The sequence below is a fragment of the Pseudopodoces humilis genome, chromosome 7 (genome assembly GCF_049639895.1).
Source record: "Pseudopodoces humilis isolate 2021_Gansu_Grassland_sample_001 chromosome 7, ASM4963989v1, whole genome shotgun sequence".
NCBI classification, from domain to species: domain Eukaryota; kingdom Metazoa; phylum Chordata; class Aves; order Passeriformes; family Paridae; genus Pseudopodoces; species Pseudopodoces humilis.
In genome coordinates, this window is record NC_142206.1 from 15,791,327 (window position 1) to 15,810,502 (window position 19,176).

General features: G+C 48.8%; 1 protein-coding gene across 1 annotated transcript in view; it reads right to left on the minus strand.

Moving 5' to 3' along the window:
• The window catches only part of CD81 (CD81 molecule), a 33,214-nt gene that overhangs the window by 4,183 nt on the left and 9,855 nt on the right, over positions 1-19,176 (minus strand). Inside the window, exons 2-6 of the mRNA XM_005522335.3 lie at positions 18,792-18,906; positions 6,822-6,919; positions 3,861-3,935; positions 842-949; positions 305-400 (exon numbers count right to left, since the gene is read on the minus strand). Of these exons, the coding sequence (XP_005522392.1) occupies positions 305-400; positions 842-949; positions 3,861-3,935; positions 6,822-6,919; positions 18,792-18,906 (492 nt within the window). The remainder of the gene's footprint in view (positions 1-304; positions 401-841; positions 950-3,860; positions 3,936-6,821; positions 6,920-18,791; positions 18,907-19,176) is intronic.

The window sequence follows — 19,176 nt, forward strand, 5'->3', positions numbered from 1 at the left end:
TCTGCTTCCCCCTCACCCACCCCCAGCACTGAGAAAGGCAGGTCAGCATCTCCCTGGTCCCACTTATGTTCCCCAGGTCCTGGCCCCAAGACTTCCAACCAGATTTCACCCCTCTGCATCTGTCAGTCCCCTCAAGCAGGAACAGCAAAGGAAGAACCAAATGGGAACCTTTAACATCCTTCTACACCATCCTCAAATAAATGAAATCTCTATCCTTTATCTATTTCCCAATAAATCCCCAAATTTCCTTGGCAGCCAAGGTTTTCTGAAGCAGCTGTGCTGACTGAAGAGCAGCTGTGCCTACCTCAAAAAAGCTTTTCAGGGAGTCCTTTCGGCAGAGGTCATCCCTCCACACAGGAGTGAAAGTCGCTGTTACAATATCAGAACCACAGCAGTCCAGCTACATGGGGAGAGGAAAAAAGAAACAATGGAAAGCCAACACTTATGCAAGGCTCTCCCCACTGTTACATATTCTTGAAGCCACCCCAGATCGAGGAGGCATCTTGGAGGGGGAATATCACAATTAATTCCTCAGAGCTACATTCTTCTTCCATGAAATTTTAACTTAAATTTTTAACTTAAATTTTAACTTAAAATTTTTACTTAAATCAGGGGTGCTGAGGTACATGAAAGACAACTTAATCAGAATTTTGTCCAGACGTCCCAGCACCTTGTGATGGAGAGAATACTGACGAGCACAACTCTGCTTCTTAACATGTAAGAACAGCAAACTTGATAGGCTCAGACCTGCACATAGCATCATCTGCTTTAGACTCTGCTTTTCCCATCCATTTTCCTGACCTCCATTACTAATTCTCCAGCACAACCACCACCATCTTACCGTTTCATGGAAGGTCTTCACTACAGCTTTGGCGTTGCTTGCATCTGATTCTCCCATGAGCGCTTGTTGAAGCGCTTGATCGTAGAACTGCTTCACATCTTTGGCTATCTAGGAAAGACATGGGAAAAACTCCCTTTCAGCCGGAGGAGGAGGAGGAGGAGGAGGAAGGAGGAGGAGGAAGGAGGAGGAGGAAGGAGGAGGAGAGGGAGGAGAGGGAGAGGGAGGAGAGGGAGAGGGAGGAGAGGGAGAGGGAGGAGAGGGAGAGGGAGGAGAGGGAGAGGGAGGAGAGGGAGAGGGAGGAGAGGGAGAGGGAGGAGAGGGAGAGGGAGGAGAGGGAGGAGAGGGAGAGGGAGGAGAGGGAGAGGGAGGAGGAGGAGGAGGGAGGAGGAGGAGGAGGGAGGAGGAGGAGGAGAAAACCTATCCAGCAGACGTGCCTGAAGGACAGGTTCCCTCTAATGGCATTTAGAGTAAGATGAGCAGTTATTGAATAGATTTGGACTCCATTTGTCTGCACATGAAAAAAGGCCTGTCTTTCATAGGGCTCCAGCCCCTCCAGCTGTCACAAATATTAAGAAGCCCATCCACCAGCCAGCAGATTCCAGCCAACACTATTCAAGGGCTCCACAGGCTCTGTCTAGGAGATAAAGACAGCCAAGGCCTGGAGGGTGACCCACAAGTTGAGATAGCCTTCAGCCCACATGGATGTGCTGCTGGGCTCAGAAATGCAGAAACAGCTCATTTTGAACCACACATAGACAAAGCAGGCAGGCAACACTTTTCCCACTGAGGCTGCAGAGGCTGGACATGCTGGAAAAGTCAGAAGGAGGTGGGGTGCACAGACAAGGCTGTCTGCAAATATGGGCACCACGGCTTACTGAACGGCTCTGAGGGGATGGCAGGAATTTGGGAGGGACTGCACACTAAAGCCTTGTGAGACAGCTCACTTGGGTCAGGAAGCTTAGATGCATTTAGATGGATATAAAACCCTGGCTGGGTCCCTGCAGACATCACTGTCCTGTGAGTAATTATGTGAAACATCTTATCCAGACTCTAACCCTGCACCTGGCTGATGAACTGCAGCCACCCATGAGGGCCTGATCCACAGTGCAAAAGTCTCCTAACTTTTAGGGGAACTGGCCTTGTGACTTCTCCTCTAACACCCTTCAGTAATTTGAGAGAGAGAGATGAAAGAAGGCCATGCAAGAGAAGCAAAAGAAAAACATAAAAGCAAGAAAGGGAAAATGCTTTCTAGAACATCTGCTCTTGGCAGCACAGGCTGGATTAGCATACAAAAAAAGAAAGTGCAGCAATATGATGCATGATTTCAATCAATTATCCCAGAATTCCTTCATTGCTACTCAAAAAAGTTTGCTTTGGAGGATGATGTTTTCCAATCAAACCATTTCACACTGGTATATAAAAATAAAAAAAAATTTAAAATCCTATTTATTGCCTCCCCATTCTGAATCTACAGCATCTCCAAGAAGGCAGGCTGAGGCAGAGCCTTCCTTCAGCTTTGTGAAAAAGTGTCCCTTCTGGAAGCATCTCTCAGTGGCTGGGATCATTCAGTGCTTCCCTCCCAGCCTGTACTGCTCCCAACCAAGGCAGGGAGAAGCAAGCCTGCCTTGTGAGCAGGGACTTCAAAATAGCCCATTCATCATCAAGGCTGCAAAACTAGATGATGCCAACAGACTGCCACCCTTCCTTTTAAACTGCAAAATTAATTTTAGGGGCTGAGGTCATCAGTTCTGTATTGGGAAATCCTACATTTCCCAGCTTTATGCTCTGGTGGCCAAATGTTTTCTCCCCAGGATGGGACACAACAGCTGTGGGGTCCCTCCTTACTCAGCCTTCACTTTTTTTTTGCTGTCAGTTGCAGTTGCACATCTTGGAGTCTTCAGGATTCACAAACTAACATCTGCAGGAGGCACAGTCCCTCTGCAAAGGTTAATTAGTTCTCTAAAGTTGCTAGGAAACAGCACCCTGCCTGCATAATAATATGTTTAGCCACAGAAGAGTTTATTCCAGTGAAGTCATGCTCTCTCCTGAATGACTACAGGGGTGCTCCCATTCGGCCGAGCCTGTGAGCCACCGCCCACAAGCATGTGACAGCTGAGCAGGCCAGCACCTACCTGCACAGCTGGCTAACGTCTCTTAGGAAAGTAAACACATTTCCTACTCTGCCAGGGAGTCTAACCTTGGCTCTGAGCACAAGCAGTCCCCTTCTCTCCTCCAAACCCCTGAGGCCCGTGATCAGCACCCAGCCCGCTGCTTGCTGCAGCAAGCTGTGGTTCCCATACACAGGCAGATCTGCGTTTCGAGACCAAATCTGTGTGTGTGAGCACATGTGACCGTAGTGAAGGGAAGGTAAGCAGAAACAGAAGGTGAAAAACTGCAATTTTCAGTTCTACCCTTCAGTTCAGCTCCTCCAGCCAGGAAACCTCATCTGGGATAAGATCTGTCCCTGACCTGGGACAGATACAGGACTTGTACCCCACATGTGTACACAGCATATGGATCACAGCAAGCCCAGTGCTGGCAGAGAAACGGCCTGAAGCAGGTTATATGATACTGGAGAAGAGCAGGAAGCACCAAGCAATCCTGTTAATTCAGGCTCTCCCTGTTTGGTATTCCCACCCGTTGGCACTACGGCTGGGTTCGCTCTTTGTTCCCTGGCACTGAGGATGTGCAGATGGCTTTCCTTCACAACTTCATGCGTGAATCGACTCCCTCTGTGACTGACAGCATGGCAGCAAGGAGGAGACCCAAGCGAGACAGGCTATTTTTATTAGAGACATCAAACTACATACCCTAAGGGGCAGCTGCTACTGTCAAGTGCTCACATTTAAAGTTGTCAGCCTGGCCAAGAGGAGAGAGGTGGCCTGCCTGGATCACATCGCTAATCCAAGCCCCATTACTCAGTCTGGGAGAAGTCTGTGAGCAAAACAGCTCAAGCTGGGATCTGCTGTGGTTCTGCCCCAGCCCCCCAGGCCCACAAAGACAGGTTTTAGAGTCTTACTTGGTCTTTGTTGACAAAACCCCAAATTCCAGCCGCAACTTCACAGGCAAACAGGATCACCAGGCAAGTGAAGAACTGCAAAGACAAATCAAGAGAGGGATCCTTAACACATCTGCAGCAATTAAGTGGGGAGAGGTGTAGAACAGCACTTCCACTGACAAATCAGAGCAAGGCGTCATCTGACTTCAAACCATCTTCTCTCTCATACATGCACTGAGCCCAAACACATTTTCCTGTAACTCATCACACATCACCCCATGTCCAGATTGTTGAGCAGGGATTAGCAAAACTTTTCCTAAAAAGGGACTGGCAGGGATGGAGATGCCCTGTGTACCACGAGACACACTGCTCTGCTTCATGCACCAGCAGGACCATCCAGACAAGGTTTCTGCTCTGCCACAAATGCTCTGAGGACTGGAATTGCCAGTGCAGGGTTAAAAGCACGTTTCAGCTGCTGAGGAGCTGGGGGTGTCAGGGTATGATATATGGCCAGCTCTCTGGCATCCACAGCCCTGCAAGACTACCGCAGTTTTTTGCATAAATACTAACCCTGACGTTTTCCCACAGTCCCACCCTGTTTGTGCAATTCCAGCAGTCCTCCCTGCCATCCCCCCTGTTTTGTTCAGATCGCGGGAACACATTGTGATGGTTGGTCAGTTGGACTGGGAAGCTGTAAACTCTCACATCAGGGTCACATGAGAAGGCACAGAGAGGCATGGTCCACATGTGGCCAACACCACCTCTGTGACAACGTCACTCAGTGACTTCTTCCTGGGAAAAGCCCCAAAGTGGGAGAAGTTGCAATGGAAGTCAAGAAGCAAAAGAGGTGAATGCAGTCAAGGAAAGACAAAATTACAGTATAGGGTAGGAAAACAGCCTCTGGCTCTTGAACAGTCTCTGTCCAAAATATATTCAGGACATTTTCTCCAAAAACAGAGGAAACAGGATTTTACAGAATGATGCCATGACCTGGCTCTCACATGCAGGAGTAAAGGGCTATCAGCAAAATAGAAACAAGACTATTAACCTGATAGTAGGAAAGGACTTCCAACATCTTTGTTCAGTCCCTGAACATTCAACTCCTATGTGAACATCTATCTATCCCTAATTTTGTAGGAACACCTTTGAAGGACTAGGTTCCAAATCCCCCCCAGGGACTCACATCATGCTAAACTGTGGGTGCAATGCCACTGTAAGCCTGGTTAAGCTCTAGGGCTCACTACTGCAGTGATTACCCTTCAGTGAAGGATGGTTCATTTATCCCAGATTTGGAGGTACTACTTCCTGCAGATTCAGTTCTTCTGTAAGTTGGCTGCAGACCACCAGGAGATGCAGTTTGATGCTATTGGGAACATAGTGGTGTTCTGGGCCGGGCAGCTGGCTGTGTCCCAGCCCCTTTCCAGGGAGCAGAGCCTTCTCCATGCCAAGTGGCTCCCTCCTGTCTTCCTTAGGTCTTGCTGCTCAGCTTCCATGCCACCTTTGGCACAGGATTTTAACAGCATGGAGCTACCTGGTACTTTTCCTTTTTGCAGTAAGCCCAGAGTCACCCCTTCAGCTAGGTGGAGGAAAGAGCATGGCTGCTTCCCTAAAACACCGTGAGGATTCTTCCTGGAAATGTCCTTGGAACACAGTGGGAGCCTTGGCCAGCAGAAAGTGCCTTCATGGGGCACCTCCAGACTTTTCTTGGCAAGCCAAGGTGTGAGCAAACACGGGCAGTGCACAGCAGCTAGAGCTGCTAATTTCAGCCAGAGCAGCCGGTTTCCCTGTCGGACCTCAGGTACGTTGTACCATCTGCCCTTCTAATCCTCTAGCTTCAGGAGGGAGTGAGGGGTAGTTCAGGGTCGGTAATCACTTGCACTAACAAAACAAAATAAAATCCAAAGCTGCCAAACTGTGCTCCAACAACCCCTGTCAGATTTGTGTGCAGGCTCCCTGTATTCCCACAATGCCTGCAAACTCCTGCTGGAGTTCCCATCCACTACACTCGGAAGCGCTTTATCAACACTGGGGAAAAGCATCCCCTTATTACTGGGAATCAGCAGCAGCCAGAAGTGAAGTCATCTGCAAGAGTGAGGGAAAGCAGCTCCATTTCCCTCTGTCCCAGCTGAGCCCACACCCATGAGTTGCTACACTGCCACCAAGATTCCTTCAGCCAAATGAAGCCAAGTGCTGGAAAGTCATTTGAATTAAAAATAAAAAAAATTTAAAAAATATGTTTTACCTTTCCAGTTTTACTTTTTATGCATCTAGTTTAAACTGAACCACATGTGAGAACTTGCTCTAAATAAATGGGTCTCCCTTGCTCCCAAGGTGAAGGCTTTTGGTGTGGCTACAGTTTATCCAATTAAGCTCATCCTGTGCCAGGAATTCTGAGCTGCTGCCTCACATCAAGGACGCCTGTAGCACTCCAGTAATGGATTTTCCAGGATGTACCTAGGTGTTCTCACAAAGAAATTATGGAAAGTCTTCGCTGTTTCCTTGTCCAAACAGATAAAAATAGTAGATGATTCTTTAAAAGAACTAGAATTGTTACAGGCACCCTTGAAACAGAGTGAGAAGGGATGCTGTAGGGCACACCAGGTAAGAAAGAGGGTTTAGTGGGTGCTTGGTAAGACAGACAGACCATGAGGGGATAAAAGCAAGGTGGAGGTTCACATATAACAGAGAAAGAGTCTCTAAGAATCCTGCTGATCTCACCCCTTCTGCCCTGCAGCCAGGCACAGACAGGACATTGCAGCACGCCTGCCAGCTCAGCCAGAGCTCCACAGGCTGGGCAGAGATGCCCTCAGCCACACAGCACTGCCTTGCTCCTTGCAAAGGTCACCTCGTTCTCACCTACGTGCTCACACATCCTCCCAGCCCCGCTTGTTGGAAAAGACCCCAGCAAGGGAAGCACAGCCACGTGCCATCCAGCAGGGAAATCAGGGTGCCAAGTGACTTCCAAAGCTTTGTGCCTCCTACCGTTCCCAGAAGACACTGAGACTCCTGAATAGCGCCGTAGCATCCCAGGAATCCCACAAACATCATGACAGCTCCGACTGCGATCAGGATGTAGATTCCTGCAAGGCAAAGTGAGAGGCGGACGCGTTACTGCACAGCTTTGTCCAGCAGCACCCTCGTGCCTGGCTGGACATTCTGGCTCCTGGGGAGGATAATTATGGGTGTGCAGAATTAAGGCTGAGGAGGTGTGAGTAGAGGTGGCAGCAGACACAGTAGAGCACAACGTACATGAGCTGGGTCTCAAAGCGTTTGAAGCTGCCAACACTGGAGCTTTAATAACTCCATCACCTCCAAAATGAGAGGAAACGCTGGAGTAGCACTAGGCAGAGGATGTAGGAGGCAAGACAAGGGTTCTACAGCATCCTCAGAGCTGTAGTGTGGAGTTACCCTGGCATGCCATTTTAAATATTTAAGCAGAGATAAAAATGATTAGTTAGCATATCTTGTAAAATAAACAGTAAGGAACATGGTTTATTTATACTAAACATCATACAAATATTTATCTGGCTAACATTTTAAAGGCAGATGAACCACAAAACCAAGGGGAAAGTACTGCTTAAGCATCTCACTTAAAATCTGGTGCTTTTTTTGTTATAGGTTCTTCCACAGAGAATAAAACGTTTTTTACTTTTAACTTACTGAATTTGCACAGACAACTTGCACCATAACTAGTTCAAAGCTTGAAATGAGGCATCGGGAGTGGTTCAGAAAACAGAGGGATAAAAGTTTATTCATTCAGGAAACAAGAGCTTAGCTCAAGGCTCAAGTCTGCTGCTGTGAGTAATCACCATGGTCTCACCAACCACGAGACTGGTGAAGCCATGGTGATTACTCAGCCAAACACTTCCAGCTCAGTTAAATTTGACACGGCTTTCCACTGGTCTCCCTTATATTTAGTGCATTTTTGGTTAACTAATATTCTCAAGTATCATGGTTCTACTACCGTCTAAGTGAATCTTATTTCCTATTCAAAATCGATTTGATACGTGCAAAAAATTACAAATCAGGTAAGACTGCAGTCACTATTTCTAATAGACAGTGAAGAAAAAAAAAGAATCACGATGAGGATAAAAGAACATGGGGCATCCCCGAGGTAACAGCAACACAGTGAATCTTACTAGTGGTTGGGAGACACATCCCTTCAATGAAATGTTTTCTTCTGCTATGAGCAAAAATATTTTATAGTTATTAATCAGACTGTCAGCCCTCCTTTAAGAACAGCCCTAACATATAAACAGAGCTCCAGATTAAAACTGTTTGTACATGCTCATGATGTTTAAGGTCTTTCTTATCTCTGTAGCTTTTAAACAATCTTCTGATAATTAAAGTGCAAAGTCTAAAGGGCATGCACTGAGAGCAGAGTCAAGTAAACCCTTCTCTTAAACACCAGATATACAGTAACAGTCTCCACTTGTTCAACATTCCCTTACAGATCCTTCAGACTCGGGAAAGGCTGGACTTCGGCTCCCGTTTCTTCCCTCTTTGAAGCAGAGCTCACACAAGCACAAGCGCCAATGTGAGGGCTGACTTGGCGAGCGGCGGTGATGGAAACGCCGCCCCAGCGGCTCTGGCGCTGGGACTCTCCGGTGTTTCTCAGCAGCACCGAGCTCACTCTATTTTTAGGCAGAAGGGAGGAAGCCAGCTGCAGGGGAAGTGCCACAATGGAGCATGCTGACCCCGCAGGAAGCCCCTCTTCACAAAACCTGACGGGAGCTGTGGCCGGAGACACCAACATCCTTGCGGCAACACTGTCAGCAACGGGGGCCGGATGTGCGAGGTGAACCTCCTGATGTGCTCTGATGGGGCTTCAGCAGCGCCCAGGAGCCACAAAAGTGAGGATGAGAAACCTCCCTAGGCAAAGGTGTGCAAAGAAAGGGAGAAACAGGCAAAATAAACCTCCCAGGAGAGTTTCTTGGGAAGAACAGGCCAGCAGATTAAGTTCTGTAGGCCTGCCTGAAGTGGAAGGAGGTGCTTTTGACCCAAAGGCTGGAGATAACAAGAGGTGGAGCAGCTGTAGCAGCTGGGCAGGGAGACAGCATGGCAAACAGTGGGCTGGGCTCTGTGCAGGACAGAGGGGCCCCAAAGGGCTTGGAGGTGGTGGGAAGGCATTAATGAACCCTGTACAATGAAGGCTGTCTGCTGGATGCCTGCCAAGCCCCAGAGAGACTGATGGAGACTGTCAGACGCTGCATAACTGCTGTCTCACGAAGAACAACATATCCGTAGTGGTGTCCCAAAAAATGGTCTGCTTACAGTCCCCAGAAGCTGCTAATGGCCAGGAACCAACCTTTGCCACTCCAGCTTGTACCAGTGAAGCTGCTGGCTTGGGTTTTCAACCCAAACCATGGCAGATTTTTATATTTTAAACACTGGGTAGTTCAACAGGTTTCATCACAAGTCAGAAAATCAACTTTCTTCATCCTTGAGTGCAACAGTTTCTGACTTCTTCTCCCATAAGGACAGTAGAGAGAAGACAAAGCTGTGCTAGAGGCAAGTCATTTCCAGGTCTGACAAGTCACTCTTCATCCTAACCACCCTAGTATATGGGTAACAAGCAGATGCAGCACATGCGAAGACCAAGCGGCATGATGCTGGGACCCCAACAAGCAGGTCACCACAGACAGAAGGTTTTGTTCTCAGTTTTTTCAAAATAAACACTGAAGGCACCTTCTGGGGTGAGCAAATATTGCTAGCAGATCACAGTCATAGAGCAGCCCAGGCTGAAGGGACCTCAAAGGATCACCTGGTCCAACTTTTGTGAGACTGGGAACATTGAGAGATTATGCAGAACCCTGCCCAATTATATCTTGAAAACCTCCAGCGATAGGGACTCTATTGTAGTGTCCCTGGGGAGGTTTTTCCAGTGAATGATTGCTCTCACTGCAAAATATGTTTCTCTGATACTGAGATTATCAGGAAAATACAGGTGACTAGGAAAATTTTGCTCTGAAAACTAGGAAATGAAAGTCCAGTGAGACCCTCAACTGATGGAGAAGACTAAGAGGAAACACAGACATTTGCTGTTTCAGAGAAGTTTTCCAGTGACCTCTGTAATTGCTTCTTGCTGGGATTTCTGGCAGCTTCAATAAAACAAAACCAATCCTGACCTGCTGAACTCCCACCCCAAGCAGGCTGTGCAGACCTTGGACTGTCAAGTGAGGCCCTGGCTTCCCGCTTCTCTCCCTGCTCTCACTTCACCAGCTCCTCATCAGAGCCAGCATCACTATCAAGTGAGGAAACAGCAAGGAGGAAAGGAGGGGAGGGAAGAAGACGTGCGCCACGTGCAGCTTCCTGACCGGAGCACAGCGGATGCGACCGGTGCGGTGGGAGCAGCAGGAATGCACAGCCAGGCAGGGGAGAGGGCAGCAATAAGTGGCCTGAGCTCGACAAACCACAAAATAACCCTGGAAGGATTTTGGAATAAAGGCCAGCTTCATTCCCAGGCACAAACAAGCGGCTGTTATGGAGTTGCCTTTTGTTACCGAGGGCCAGAGCCTCTCCTGGAAGGCAGCAGAGCAGGACTCTGCACCAGAGTTTATTTAAAAACAGGCACAAAATATTTACTGCAACAATAGCATCTTGTACGAGGAATGCCAGCGGTGTTTCTCCACAGAAATGGCACGCTGAAGGCTGAGAAAGCAATGGAAGGCAATCCAAGGGCCCAACCACATGCTTTGAATGGTGTTTGTTTTCCCACACCCATCCTTCCCCTCAAGGAATGGGGCTGGTGGGGGGGGTCTCCGCTTTCAGACTGGGTGCCAGGTGGCTGGGGGACTATTTCACAGCAGTCACGGCCCAGACTGGAACAACCAAGCCCTTTTCCCAGAAAGCAGCCTGACACATCTTAGCTTTCATTCCTGGCACACAGGGACGATGACGCCTAGTGTGGTTTTGAGCTCTGTGTCTGTGAGCAAGGCACCTGCCATCCCCATCCTGAATGGCACATTACCCTCCTCAAAGTCAGAGGAGATTCCTCACAAGCCTCCCCCTCCTCTGTGTAAGCACCAGAGACTGATTAACCCCTAAAATCCTCTCCTGGGTGAGCAGCTCTTGACTAAAATGGTATTTGCTCCTTCAGGGCTCCACCTGAACTGGCACAATTTGGCATGAGCAAGGCTCCATCTGCCTTTCACATGCCACTTCCCAGCTCATTTTTACTGCAGCTTTCTCTGGGGTTTTACAGCAAGCAGCTCTGTTTGCTGTAAACAAAAAGTAAAACAAGAGAGGTATGAACTGCAATGTGCAGTGCCTACAGCCATGCTGCCCCCTCACACAGCAGCAGTACATAACCCTGGGAACAGCTGGAGCTGCAGCAACAGGTACAGTGAGCAAACACATGTACAGCTGCTCATGGCACCAGGGCACCTCCACATCCTTGAGCAGCACTGCACTGTGATTTCTAACCCTATGGCATGGTGCTCTGATAAGGCAGCAGCAGCAAGAAAGATTGCTACAAGTGCCACACATAACCAGCCACACACCAAAGCAAGCTGTGAGCCTCAGGACCTGCATCTTGGAGTTGGAGAAGTCAGAGGAGTGGTGTCAATACTACCTGGAGTCCTCTATCCCCTTTTGAGATGGAGCCTTAGAGCAGAAAGCTTTAGGAGAGAGACCAACCACTCTTAGCTTCACCTCCTCATCTGAATTCAAAGCAGGAGCACAGGAACCATAGCATCATCTCCTCCCTCAAGAGCATCAAGACCAGGACATAATGGTCAGAGAAAGAGGCAGCAGTGGACCAAACACCATCCCTCTTTCCCCAGTACAACCAGGGCATGTGCTGCTTTGGGCTGCAGGGATCTTGTAAAGCCTTAGGAAAGCCCCCAAACATCAGAGCCAGGGAACTGAAAGTAATTGAGCACTTCTCTTGATTTGATGCTAGGTGGGAAAGAGGTAAAAAACACAACCAAGAGGCTACCTTAGCTTCCAGCTCAAGCAGATGATGCCTTCATGGAGGGCCCTTTACCTGCAGGGCAGGTAGGAAGCAGGATGCTCAGTTCTGAGAGCAGGGAAGGGAGAAAAAAGGCAGTATTCAGTGTCAATACTTGCTTTGGCATTAAAGCAGCATAGCTGGTGCCTGCAGGGTTGTAAAACCCATGTCCTGTCCCCGCTGAGAAATAAAGAAACCAAGAAGAAATAAACAGTCTTAAAAAAAGGACATGATGAAAAAACAAATAAAAGAGGGAACAAGCACAGGAGCGTCCCTCTACAACAAGCAGGGAGCAGGCCTGCCCTGGCTAGCTCTCCTGCCATGCCCCAGCATGCCCATCAGAGATGCTGTGCAGCTCCAGGCATGGGCATTCCTGGACACTTCTCCCCCCATTTCAATCCTCTCCCAGCCTCCTTAACTCATTAGACTGAATGGAAGCCAGCCACTGCCCCCAGATCACCATGGCAATATTTCTAAAACACAAAAAAGAAATCAAAAAAGAAATCCCCCCCTCCAACATGACACCATGCTTCCTGGGAAGGCCAGGCAGCTCTCCAAGCTGTGCCTGCCCTCCCCATGGGGTGGGCTTTAAAAGGGGGCTGAGAATAGACAAAAGAGAGATGTTTACTCTCCCAACAGGCTCCTGCAGAAAGAGTGTGCACATCCAAGAGTTCTCCAAGCCTCAGAGGAAAGGAAGGAGGCTTCAGTGCCACCCTGCTGCTGCTTCTGGCCTGGAGATGCTGAACTTCACTGAGCCCATCACCACTGCTGCTGCAGGGAAGGGTGGGACCATTAGACAATGGCAGGGAGACTCCCTCCTACCCGACACCACACATTGTGGAAGAATACCCTTCCCAGTAGCCAAAGAAATGACTGTCATGTTCTCCCTGGCAGCTTGGGGGAAAGATACAGGCAGAGAGTGGAAAGTCCCTCCAGGGCAGGGTTGAGGCAGGAAAAAGATGTCTGTGTGAGCCAGCCAGCAAAGCAGGGTCTCCCAGACATTTTTGTCCAGCTGCCTGGTGGAACTGGCCCAGCAGAGCTGGCAGTGCTTTCTTCAAAGTGGGGTGAGAGAGGGGGACTGGAAAAAGAGAGGGTTTGCTGGAAGATGACAAGTGGGAAGCCCCTCCATTCCTCTCCACCCCCTTTCCCAAGGAAAATATTGCTGCTCTGTAGCTGCTAATGACTTCCAGATGGAGCAACAGGATCACAAAGCATGGAGAGCTCTCACGGGGAGATGAAAGCCTGGACATGCTGCCCTCATCTGCGAGAACAAGGCAGGAAACCACGAGCACCCCTCTGTCAGAAAAATAGAGGGGTGGTGGGGAAAGCCCACAAAGAATGTCCTTGTGTGCACACACTTGTACCCAAATCCACTCCACACAGATCCCACAGTCAGGTTTCTTCTCCTTTGCCTACCCAGGAAACACTGGAAGGAGGCTCAAGTTTTGTAAATTCAGCACACCTGCAAAAGCTGGGAGGAAGTCTATGGCACAGCTCCAGGACTGAGATGGACAATGGTGGCACAGCACAGGAGAGCCAGGCTGGAATGTGCTGGTCCATCCTCTGCTGCCCCAGCCTACAGCACTTCTGGACATTTCTATGTGCCCTGGGATCTCACCCACCAAAAGAGCACAAACCCCACTGGAGGATCCCACAAATCCCACTGGAGGTTTAGCAAGTTTCAAACATGGTGCAGGTTTTCTAAGGAAAACTGTCTAAGCTATAGCTTTGCTTGCTCTGAAGAGCAAGGAGCCACCTCTGGCACAGGTCCAGGGCAGCAAAGCCAATGGGAGGGGACAAAGGAAAACAACTACATTAGTTATACTTGGATAGATCTGAACCAAAATAACCTGATGCTACCAATGCATTTTTAAAGACATAACCAGTTTTAGTCTGCAGAGTAAATGGAGCACAGGGGTTGGTCATGACCAAGGTAGAATGAATTACAATTAAATGGAAATTAAATGGAAATGCAATGAAATAACATGTTGTTTTCTTAATAGAAACTGAATTCTGCAATAAGAAGAATACAAAAAAAAAACCCCACCCTATACTGTCAGATGCATGGTGTAAGCCAGAAAGGAAAGTACTAAAAAAGTGTTTTGCCTTAAAACTACTATTTTAAAAATAATTCCAGTATTATTGAAGGAGTTGATCTGACAGTGATTAGAGGAAAATCTAGAACAAGTAAAACTCAGCTTTTTGGCTTTTTTTCCTTTAAGGGACTAAATAATTAAATTGTCCTTAACTGTAAGTTAGTTTATTTCCAAGACAGAAAAATGCATGTACTTCTATTTTTAAAAATCCACATATATTATTTTTTAAATAATCCATTTTGCTCAGTGCAATTCAAGGCCAAATGAAAACCTTGGTTTCCACTGCCAAGCACGCAAGCCTGGCCACAGCTCGTGTGTCTGGTGGAAAATCTCCGACACAGGGAGCCTTGACAAAGTAGAGCACAAATGGGTGAGAGAAGAAACCAGTCCTGAACCAGCTGTGTGCATCCACAAGGATCCCTGCAGCAACTCATGCCAAGACTAAAGGTGGTTTTTGACCGGTGTTTATTACAGAACCTACAGACCAGGAGCCTCAGGGTCTTCTCTAGCCCTTTCACAGCAAGTCTAGCAAAAGATGTGCTGTTGAGTCTAACCCCACCATGTATGGGAGTTGGCACCATCACTAGAAGATGCCTAACATTTCCAGAGGGATGGGGGCAAGGATGGGAGTGGGAACAGAAACCAAGAACTTTTCATTGCTCATGGTGGGTTCACAGCCATTGTAGCACTGCTCATCTCTAGAGCCTTTGCAACACACTGGAGCTCTGCTGAGCCCCCTCTGCAATGGAAACCTCCCAGAAATCACTGCTTTTCATCCCAGGCAGTCCTGAAAAGGTTAATGAAGCTAAATTATCTAAAAAGGCTAATTAAGTTATGGATGCAAGGGACAGCTTCTCCACAACCACTTACCCAACACAAGTCTGTGTGGGTGATAGCCTGGGAGGCTCTGCACTGCTGGCCACGTCTGGGACCCATGACAAGAGTGGCCAAGACATCCTCATGTGCTGTAAGGACAATGGGCAAAGCTGGGGAAAGCTCAGAGAAATGTCCCCATCCCTACCCTATGCACTGCCACTCTCTGCAAGGGTCAGATTTCCCTGAGCCTAAAATCTCATGACAGGACTTCCAAAATCCTCAAGACACCCATGAAAGCTTGCGAGCAGCTGCACTTCAACTCAGATATGTACTCATTTGTAAGAAAGACTTCAAAGCCTCCCTGTGCTTTCTGGCCCATTTATTCTAGACCAGTCTGTGTGAAAAGCAGCTTGAACTTGTTTCCAGGGCAGAAATCATTATCCTGAATTGTATTTGTTCCAAGGAGGATGGTGAAGACAGTCTGATTCACCTCGTAAGGAAGCCTGGGTTCCCGTTAGCCGATGTCCCTTGCACGCCTCAGCAGGACTCGCAGGCACATTCACCACCTTGGTCCAAGCCATTACTGCCCCCCACATGCCTGACTGGCTTGGGAGCTGGATAAACATTACCTAGGGATCTCCCCCACCAAAAAAACCCTCCTGCCTTTCTGTTGGGACAGTGACACCCAGCAGGATGACAGGGAGAGGCAGCGGTGGCAGCAGCCTTGGTGGCCAGGCTTAGTCCACCACTGTATGCCTGTCCAAAACCTCACACTCCTCTCCTGTGTCCACCATGCTCCAAGGGAGTAGACACTGCCCAGCAGAGGATTTACTAGTAAGACACACAAAACCTAGACAGAAGCAAAGCAAAGACCTTCCTCACCCCAAAAGCTACGTGGAAAACCGCACCCCAGCTCAGGACGCTTTTGCACTCTTTATCGTGGCTGGCCCCGCTCCCAGGGCCGAGCTAATTAGAGCCACAGGTCGTGCTGCCCTGTCACTTGCTGTGAGCAGCTGGAGGCAGATTTCCTATTTTGGTTTTGGCAGGAGAGAGTGAAGCCGAGACCATCCGGCTGCTGTGCTCCATTCCTTGCCGGGCAGCCTGAGGAAAAGCACAGGAAGGGCAGCAGCAGGAACCAGCACCCAGTGATGCTCCCAGCACACAGGCAGCCCAGCAAGGGGAAAGTGGGAAATCCTGGGGTGTGGATTTAAGGCAAAGAAGAGATGAGGTTTTTGTTCCTGCCCTCCTCAAAGTATTTCATCCACAACAGCCATCTCCAGGCATCAGATCTTTGAAGGATATAATAACCAAATCTTTGAAGGATGGAGAACCTGGCTTTTTCCTCCCACTGTCATCCCACACAGAAAGGGCAAAAGTAGTAAGTCCTGGGTCACTTCAAGAGCCCCAGGTGCTCTTAAAACCAGCTACACCACAGCACTAACTTATTGTTCCAATTTGTACTGGTATCTGCAGAGAGAGACCAGCTCAGCCTTCTATGGGCTCTCATAACACCCTGAATCACAGTTTTGTTGTTTGTTTGGTTTTTTACAATGGTACTTTATGTGTAGGATCAGTAAATATCTGAGAAGTGGTTAGCCAGTTGTTAGCAATTTATCAATGCCTCTAGCTATCTTGAAGGATGTTCTCAGCCTTGTGACCAACATCTTCCCAGCCTCCAGACAGACAAAGCATTCCAGACACAGTGTTATCCAAGAGCAAGAAGGATTTTCGCTTCTGAACTTCAAATAAAGCAAATAAATGCCTACCAGACCACAAGCCAAGCTCAGATGAAGAACAAGTATTTTCCTTTATAGTTATGAAAGCATGGAACTAAGGTGCTCCAGCTATTCCCATCCCTGGTACTTCTTGGTCTTTACACTGCTGAAGCAGTTAAAGCATTTGCTGGAGCATTGGAACCAGAGCCAAAATGGAAGTGTCAAAAGCCAGGACTGCAACAAGTGGTTAGGGGATCAGATGGTTTGCACGCCGTGCTGAGGAAAAGCCCAAGAACAAGGGCCCGTTTAATAACCTCCCAAGCCAGCCCACAAGGCAATTAGTGCATGCAGTGCCAGAGTGCTCAGGAGGAGGGGTAGTGCCTGTGGGAAGCCCCAGCCCGCAGGAGCTCCATCCTGGGGGCTGGAAAGGAGAGCAGGGGAACAGCTGCCTGTGCTCTGGGGGGCTACAGGGGCGGCTGCTGTGACGGTCAGGTCTGGGAGCCAAGGGCAAGGACTGCTCCTCTCATCCTGCTGCAGCCTGAAGTATCATGCCTGGTACCTGTAGCTTCGCTGTTCCCCACAGCTTCTTTTTCCCACTTGGCCATTACCCTCAAATCCGTTATTTTTCCTCTCTCATAACACTCAAACACCCTGGAAAAACAGTCTTTAACAAACACCTCCAGTTTTGGGGTAGGGGAAAGGACACAGAAAGAAACCAGGAGACACCAAATCCCTTCTTTCCTACTTCCCCCTTCTCGGTCACTACCCACCCTATGATGGAAGTTTTCCTCCCTCAACAGTGTTTATTGCTTCCCCCTCTCCTGCAGCGCCACAGCAAAGCCTGGCTGGCCTATAAAAGCCTCCTGACAAATCCTGGGACCAGCACCCTGTGCCAGACACCAAAAAGTCATTTGCGAAGTTAAAAAAACCAAAACAACAGAGCTCTGGAGGCCAAGCCCAAAGAGTTTCCCGTTCCCAAATGCAGGAACATTGTGTGCATGTGTATATTGCATGCCAGAGAAAAAAAAGAAGGGAGTATCAGTAGTAGGAGAGAGGAAAAATTGGGGGGGGGGGGGGGGGGGAGGAGAAGCAGAGGTGGGGGGGAAGCAAAAAGAAATCCCAGCCTTCAGACTCCAGAGGTCTGGCTGGGAGAGGCAGAAACTGAAAGAAATGCTCTGCTGTTATTACTGCATGGAAATAACAGCTGCCAGAAGGAATCCAGGCCAATCTGTTGCTGAATATAACTTTAAAAAGACAGCCAGCCTCAAATCACGGGCTGCTCACGGGTGTTGGAAAGTCAGTGTGGTGGTGGGACCCACAGTGCTTCCCCAATGCCTTCTAAACAACAAAGGCTGAGGACAAAGACAAAATTAGGGTGGAAGAGTAAAAGATGGTCAACAGGCAGGAGGGAAGGACTCCGCCCTATGTTCTGCCCCAGGTTTGGGGAGAAAATGTTAACTAGGTGGGTATTGGTTCTTAGCCCCCCAAAAGGAGAGGTTTGAAGTGGTTACTGGAGAGAGTTTAACTTCTTGTGAGCTCCCTTTTCTGTTCTTAAAAATGAGATCTACTAAGGGGAAATGCTGCAAATAGAGTTCAGGGTGTAAGGTATGAGAAGAGAGACAGCAAGGGAGAAAACCCCACAGCTATTTACAGCAGGAGTATCTTCTGTAACCAGAGACAGCCAGGGAGAGGGCTCAGGCATACTGTTTCATAGGCAAGCAGGGAAACACAAAGGAAAACCCTTTCCAGAAAGTAATTTTAGCTACAGGTGAGAACAGGACATGGGATCAGATGATGTTCCCAGCCCCAGCAGCTTGTGCTCCAAGCCAGCTTCTGACTGGCAGCCAGCACCTCCTACAAACTGCTCACAAACTGGTCTGTGGGGGATCACTGGAGAACAGGGGAAAACCAGGGGGCATGCTGTCAAGTTAACAAAAATCACGCTAAGCTTAACCGTAGTGCGCGGAGGCTCCACCTGCCCCTCCTGGAGAACATGAGTCACACGCGCACCAAGCTTCGCTCCCTGCTGCCAGGCACTCTGTCGGCTGCTTTTACGTCCCTTTGGATAGGAAACAAAACACGCTTCCAAGAAGTCCCCCCTCTTCCCAAATGTGCTCTGGAGAAAACCCACTACATCACAGCACGTCTCTCTGCATTTTTAGCTGATGTGGATTTGGACCCTGCGCTTGGGCCGCAGCCAACATTTACGGAAGGCTTTGGCTGGCACAGCAGGGGATATTTTGGAGAGTACAAGGGCAGCAGGAGGTGTTTTATCTCCTTGGTGCTCACCTGGAGCTTTCTTCCCGGCCCTTGGGCAGCCTACCCTGGGGCACAACAGCCAAGCAGCAATGCCAGCACCCCCACAGCTACTCACCGACGTAGAAGGTGTTGGGGGCCTGCTTGTCCCCCAGCTGCAGGTACAGGATATTTGTTGTCTGTGAGTCATGGCGGAGCCACAGGGCCACTCCCAGGATGATGCCTCCGGCCAGCTGGGGAGAAAACAGAGGGAAGCAAGGGTTATCCACTGTTCCAGCCACATCGGGGCCAGACCAGCAGTTTTCAGCCAGGAGCAGAAGACTTGCTTTTCATCTTCCCACAAATATATGAGAACATGCTTTCTAACCCTGCAACATGCTTTGTGCCCCGTAGATCTGGAGCCATATGATCTTCCCTGCTTTATCAGAAGACTCCTCGTTCTGGGGATGTGCAAAGCCCTTTCCAGTTCCTGAAGGAGATTTCTTTCCCAAAAAGTATTTATT